This window comes from Arachis stenosperma, chromosome 10 (genome assembly GCF_014773155.1).
Source record: "Arachis stenosperma cultivar V10309 chromosome 10, arast.V10309.gnm1.PFL2, whole genome shotgun sequence".
NCBI classification, from domain to species: domain Eukaryota; kingdom Viridiplantae; phylum Streptophyta; class Magnoliopsida; order Fabales; family Fabaceae; genus Arachis; species Arachis stenosperma.
The window spans coordinates 24,116,852-24,124,262 of NC_080386.1; the positions used below are offsets into that span (position 1 = coordinate 24,116,852).

A 7,411-nucleotide genomic window follows, 5' to 3' on the forward strand; every position below is an offset into this window, starting at 1 on the left:
AGTTTGAATAACCCAAATTATTCAAACATATATAACACCATTCAATTCTTTGGTCTATTCTTTACACATTCTTAATACATAAACAATGTAACTTCAATCAATTCCATTCTCTTCCATAGACCATCGTTCCATCCCATAAATTCAATACCATTTATTACTTGCTGCTAGTACTAGAACAACAAAGTGTTACAAAGGTTTTGGACCTGTTATGACCAGGACAAAAAAAGAAAAGAGCAAAAAATCGTTGACAACAACATATTTATGCTAATAATTGCTCTTATTTTATTGGAGGAAAACATGTCTAGGATAATCTTAAAATCACAATTATAATGTAGCTAGCTAGCTAGTAACGTATGGAAGCACATTTTGAATGCCATATTGGGCAAGAAACCAGTATCCTGATTGTGTTGGGTGTATAGCATCCCAAAATAGAAACTTTGATGCATTAACACAAGTCAAGTCAAGCACATTGCACACTGGACCCATCTCCCATTGCCCTGTCCCACAGCATCCTTTCATTGTTTCTTCAAACGCTTATTATTAACAAACACCAAAATTTAAGCCATCACTAAAACATAGATTTACCTTTCTTAAACGTTAGAAAATGTTACACACCTTTGGACGACTCTTCTTTATAAATCTAAAGAAGACTAATATCACATTTTATAAAATGGTAAAAGTACCAAATTCAGTATAACTTGAATTCTAAAATAGGTTATTATATTACTATTAGAGATATAACTATTCATATGTTTTCTGCGATTAATTTAAACTTTTAGAAAAAATAATTTTATGACATGGTATCATAACTATGTCCGAAAAGTCTAAAGTTCGATCTTTTGTGAACTTCAAAAAAGAAAAAAATAGCATAAACAAATAAAAAAATACCTATACAAAAATCAAATAAGCACAAAAAAAAACTTATTTTATTTTATATTTTTTAATTGGTATTAGAATAATTAAATAATTTAGATGTAATGACTACATAATTATAAATATTAAATATATGAAATTATGAATATATATTAAATTAAATAAGATAAATTTAAATTATTATCTCCCTAATATTACTATAGCGCTCAACATAATTTATATCTGAATATACAAAGATGCTTTTGCTACAAAATTTGAAAATTGTCTATCTTAAATAATTCATAGTTGATATTTTGTGCAAGGAAAAGTATAGGTAACCAACAATATTTTTGAACAATGTGTGAATAATGTGAATTAATAAGGTTAAAAGAATAAATTTGAATTAGTAGCATTAAATTAGGGTGTAGTGTATTTTATTTTATTGGTGGTTGTTCATGTTGTTCAAGATAGTCATTGTTCAAAATAGTTTGTAACTTTTAATAAAACAAGAAAAATAAAAACTAACGAAGAGATGAAGAGAATATCCAATGCTCAATTTTGTTTTTCTTTATCAAAGTTTTTGGATATCTTTGAATATTACTTTCAATAGGTAAAATGGGAATAGGAGAGAACAAAAACAAAAATTAAGTTGGACTAGTCTAGTGGTTAGCTCATTAGTTCGCCTAAATAAATGTCAGATGTTTGAATCATGTCTTATAAATGTATCAATTCATTAGCCAACGATAAATTCGTAAATAAAGTTTCGATTCGCGACGGATTAGTCTTTGGTCTGTCATATTAGGGAATAGTGAGAAAAAGTAAAGACAAGAAGAACAAAAACAAATAAAAATTGTGGTGAAATGTTATTACCATATTTGAGTGGACTTTGCACCATATCCAAAAGGGGTGAGTAAATGTCAAAGAAGGCAATCTTAGAACCCTTGAGTGTGGCTTCAAGTGAGTGAATTTTGGAGCTAAGCTTGGTGTTGTAGGCTTCACATTGTTGATTCTGTTTTGGATTACACAAACGTTTTAACCAATTTGGGCCTGGTAAGAAGCTGTTTATTGTCACCATTAGTGGCAAGCATCCCATTGGGGGAAGACCTGTCACTATAATCCTCCTAGCTCCTCTTCCGTACAGTTTCTGCAAAGTGCAAACATCATTGGCTTATGATTTTGTCTATTAAAGCACACTTCATATATAGTGTCTCTGCTGCTTTTCATTTTAGTACCCAATCTGTTGAATTTATTTTTTAAAATACATGTCAATACTCAAAATTTATTAGATTTTGTACTCTTTAAATTAAATATGATTATTTAGTTTTTCTTTTTGACAAATTAACCACTAAAATTTAGACACCTGAGCAAAATACCAAATCAGTGTTGTAGCGAAATAATCCAACATTTTAATCAAGGGGACTATCTACCAATAATTTCACCGGGTTAGGTTAATCCACTAATGTATAGATTTTTATTCAACTTACCTGTTAAAAAAATTGCATTAGCTAGGTTTATAGGGTGTCTAAGGTTAAAAGAGAAAAAAAAAATTCTCAACTTACAATTTGATTAAATCCATTTACCCATTTTAAATGTCTTGATTTATAGGAAAATACGATATATTTTGCTTTCAACAGGATTTATTAGGAGTAAAATAAACGTAGTTTTTTTTGGTCGCTATAATGAGTCTCTACTATTGTGTCAACATATTTTGAATCTAAAGAGTTTAATGGGCTATATATTTTATATATTTAAATTAATAATATTTTGTTTTAGCAAACATATATCTTAAAAGCACATGTTAAGATAATTATTAATAATTTTTTGTAAAAATTTTAGTTTAATAAATATATTCTGAAAACACTTTTTTAATTAATATTTTTAAGTGACATAAGGATATAATATTACCTAATAAATTTATTTGAGGAGTGCTAAGGATAGCAGAATTTATAATATTTAGCCATCAATTAACCATCAATTTTAGTCATCATCAATATTTTTAATGGTATGAGATGACATTTAATGATATAGGATTAATTATTTTTTTATGGTTAACTATTGACCAAATTTTAACAAAAATACTGGTTTCATAGACTTTCACAACCCTTAATATAATATTTATTTTAAAATATAGTTGACGACCTAGGAATTCAGCCCAACTTAATCCATTCGTGAGTATGAATTGTGTTAAAAGAATAAAAATTACTTAACCCAAATGTACTAATTAACTAAAATGAATAGATAAAGTCAAAAGACATTTTCCAATTCCATTCCATCCATGATCTAACCTATAAAAATTAGACGAAGAGTTACTATAGTTATTTTCATGTGAATTTGACAAATTAAAAGCTATTAAATAATAATTTAATTAAATATATCAAATCATTTGTTCAATTAGTAACTTCTTCACATGAAGATAAATTATATTTGAGTTTTTTTTCTATAAAATAATAATGATAAATGCATTATATATACCAATGGCATAACATAAACATAAAGACAAACCTGAATAAAATACTCCAGATTTTTCAGCAGAAGATCATGGTACCCATAGACATTATTTGCGTATTTAATCAACCTTGTTGGAAACAAATATGCATTGAACAACATATCATTAGTACCAACACCAACCACAAACACAGCTTTCTTTATCAAATTCCTAGTCTTAACTTCTCCAACCGATTTATTCAACCTCTTAAGAACATCCTCAAACAACTTAAATTGCGACATCAAATCCATAGCACTTGTTGCTTCAATTGTTTGTTTATCCAATCCAGATCCCCCAGAAGCAAAGGTAACACCCGTGAGCAAATCATGATCACTCAAATTAGGGTTTAGATATGGTGGCAATAAGTCCTTTAGGCCTAGGAATTGGACTATGTAATCGGTCGATAGCATACCGTTTGAGAATCGGCCGGTTGCCATGTGCTGTGGGAGGTCGCGGCCGTAGGGAAGGTGGTCGCCACGGAAGAGCGTTTTTATGTGGTTGTTATTGCCGCCGTCCAGAGTGGAGTCGCCGAAAGCAAAGACGGCGGAGGCGGAGACATTCTTAGAGGCAATGGTTGAGATTGGTAGAGAGATTTTGACTACTAAGGCAAAGAAAAAAGATATAAAGAAAATGGAAGCCATATAGATATTGAATTGTGTATGTTATTAGGGTTTTGCATGAAAATGTGGTATGCTATGTGATTTATTATATAGTTTTAGAATATGAAAAGGTTCGTATGAACTTTTTAGAGATAGGTTGTCACCTTTTGGATTCATAGCTAGTTTTTAATAAGAAACACCCTAAAAGGTGGTTGCATGTCCAATTTCATTGGAAATTGGTGATTATTATTCTCAGCTAGCAATATAATTGAACTTTAATCTATACATTGTGTTTCATGCATATTTATGGCCAAGTGGAAGGCCATTCGTAATGGGTCAATCTACTAACGCTAAATATGTTTTTAGGCTCAACAAGAATTTGTGGAATTATTTAGAAATCATTTAAAAAAATATATAGAAAAACTCGAACTTATATTGCCTAAAAGAAAAATGCTAGGGGTTATAAAAATTTATTATTTTTAATTATTATTTATCTATTAATTCAATTTTTTTAGTCTAATAATTTAATAATATATTTTATCCTATGCTTTTAAATACTAATGGCTAACTCATAGCTAAAAATAATAAATTCTAATGACACTCTAACATTCCTCTTTTAAAATATGTTGAGAATTTTACCACCTCTGCCTGATTTCCTTTATCTTTCTTCATGCAATAATTATTTAGAATAAATACCTAGATTAGTTTTTAAAGAATTTTAAATTGTACATTTTTTATTATTTACTATGAGTCTTCAACTATGATCCACCGACACCGATATTAATATGGATATGGAATACAATATAATACAGGATATGTAACACCCTAATTATCCTAAACCTTATCTCATGCCGTAAAGTAAAGGTTAATCAAAAGTTACAACAAATCTAAGGCGCATATATATATATATATATATAGAGAGAGAGAAAGGATATATATATATATATATATATATATATATATATATATATATATATATATGTATATAGAGAGAGAGAGAAAGGAATATTAATTCTAGAAGCCCGATGAAGGAATAAGCTAAAAAACATAGTTATAAAAGCGTGAAATATTCACACAAAGCTACAAACTTAAGGCACAAGATAAAGGAACAAGATAACAAAATATAAGTATACAAGAGGATATAATAGTCATAAGGAACTAGTCGCATCCCGCGGAGTTTAAGCAGACGAATATATACGAACATTGATGAGCGGATATTTTATACGCTTTTTAGCATCATTTTCATATAGTTTTCAATATGTTTTGTTTAAGTTTTATTATGTTTTCATAGGTTTTAGTGCTAAATTCACATTTTTGGATTCTACTTTGAGTTTGTGTGTTTTATGGTGATTTCAGGTATTTTCTAGCTGAAATTGAGGAGCTTGAGTAAAAGTCTGATTCAGTGACAGAGAAAGCACTGCAGATGTTGTCAAGATCTGACCTCTATTCACTCAAAGGAGCATTTCTAGAGCTTTAGATATCCAAATGGCGCTTTCTTAACGGCTATGAAAAGCTAACATTCAGGGCTTTCCAGAAATATATAGTAGTCCATACTTTGCTTCGGAAATGAAGTCCCAAAACTAACGTTCAACGACAGCCACCAGCCCATTCCTAGCGTCTAGCGTCCATAGGGGAGCAGCTGGCGTCCAACGCCCAAAAGGGGGTCCCTAGCTAGCGTTCAACGCCCCCAAGGAGTCCTAGCACATGAAGACATCCTTTTCTCATCCCAAACACTCACCAAGTGGGGCCGAAAAGTAGATTTTCGCACTACTAGACTAGTTTATCTTATTTTCTGTAATTCTTAGTTAGCAGACTAGCATTTATACAACAAAGATCACCCTTGTTATAGATCTTGGCCCATTCAAACTTTTCATTGTATTTTTCTGTCAGTATGAGTCATTAACCTCCTAAGGTTAAGGTTAGGAGCTCTGCTGAGCTTCATGAAATATAATACTACTGTTCTATCTCAATATGTCTGATTCTATTCTCTTATGCAACCTCATTCTTCATCTTATGAATTGAGGGTGACCCATGACAATCTCCCGTGTTCTACTTAGATTCCGTGCGAGTCCTGACTCGGATAGCATTGAACCAGAGCTATAGATTGCATTGCGATTCCAATAGAACATCTGAGCAACTTTGGATACGTGACATGAAATTTCGTTGACTATGGGTGCGTGAGGTCTCTGTGGCGTTAAGGCTAGAGTCAGAGAAGCAGCACTTTCTGATCCGAAAGATCTGCCTTGTCTGTGGCACCTTGAGTAGGATCGTGAAGGGGAGTGGATTGCTTAGAGCTTCATCTTCTGCTACAGTGAGAAACCTAGAGGTGGCTTGATGAGAGGACATGAGCTAATCACTTACGGCTGCCATTGAAGGAATCAGAAAGTTATTAAAGAAGACATACAGTAAGAAAAGTTAATCTGGAAAGACAAAGCATCTTCAAAGCCTCAACCGTTCTATCACCATTGATTTCACACTTATCTAGTAACATTTTATTTATTTATCTATTTTATACATTTTTTGTGACAAACTATATTTTCTATTTGCCTAACTAAGATCTACAAGATAACCACTGCTTGCTCAAACCAACAATCTCTATGGGATCGACCCTCACTCACCTGAGGTATTACTTGGACGACCCGATATACTTGCCGGTCTATCTGTGCAAAACGTTCAGAGTTAGTTTCGTGCACCAGACATACAGAGTATTGAAAAGTAAAACAGTTTATACAATATTTCTCTACCTCTAAGGCATATATAAATACAAAAGTGAGAGATCTAATCAAAATAAGTCAAAAGACTTCAAAATGGGATAAAGGTCCTCTGCTCTGTCACCATCAGGTAACTCACCGAGGTGGGTTACGACTTGCATCTGAAAAATAATAACAAAGTATGGAATGAGAATCAGAGGTTCTCTGTATGGTAACAGTGCCCAGTAATGTAAGATATAAGACTCCTGGATGCCAAAGACAATCCTAAAGCTTCATATCCATCATGGGAGTCAGGTTTAAAACATAAGTACATTTAAAACCATAACTTTAAAACCACAATGAAAAATGGTAATCTAACTTAAAGGATTTCTAGTCTAACAATTCTCCATTGTCCCAGAGCCTTCGCCAGCCTAACCGCCATGCGATCCCATCGCCACCGCCTTCCGAATCTCCTCAATCCCAGTAGAAAACACAAATAGTACAATGTAAAGAAAGCACAAGTATAAGCATGTATATCAAGTAATTCAAATAGCAATTAGGCAAGCAATTTCAAGTCGGCAAAGCAAACAAATAGATAGAAGATGCACATGATGAATGTCTGTCCTATTGGCTGTGATATCACATTGTTGGTTCAACTGCCAACCTGACACATCTCCATGGAGATGTCACCGTACCCTTTGATCTCATAATGGGAACTCCCGAGATATCGTGCCCAGATCACCGTCCAGGATGTTAGTGCCTACATACTATAGTGATTATTCCGA

General features: G+C 32.2%; 1 protein-coding gene across 1 annotated transcript; it reads right to left on the reverse strand.

The window, feature by feature from the left end:
• Positions 1–339: 339 nt before the first annotated feature.
• LOC130956881 (GDSL esterase/lipase At2g40250-like) lies at positions 340–3,978 on the reverse strand. The gene is made up of 3 exons (XM_057883829.1): positions 3,355–3,978; positions 1,723–1,996; positions 340–533 (listed from the first exon to the last, which is right to left on the reverse strand). The coding sequence occupies exons 1-3, from the start codon at positions 3,976–3,978 to the stop codon at positions 340–342; spliced, it is 1,092 nt and encodes a 363-aa protein (XP_057739812.1).
• Positions 3,979–7,411: the final 3,433 nt, after the last annotated feature.

Excerpts from the sequence above, each read along its gene's own strand:
- LOC130956881 (XM_057883829.1), bottom strand. The coding sequence starts at position 3,978 with ATGGCTTCCATTTTCTTTATATCTTTTTTCTTTGCCTTAGTAGTCAAA. Across the intron at positions 1,997-3,354 it reads ATCTGGAGTATTTTATTCAG|AAACTGTACGGAAGAGGAGC; the intron begins GTTTGTCTTTAT and ends TGCACTTTGCAG. Across the intron at positions 534-1,722 it reads GCAAAGTCCACTCAAATATG|CGTTTGAAGAAACAATGAAA; the intron begins GTAATAACATTT and ends GTTAATAATAAG.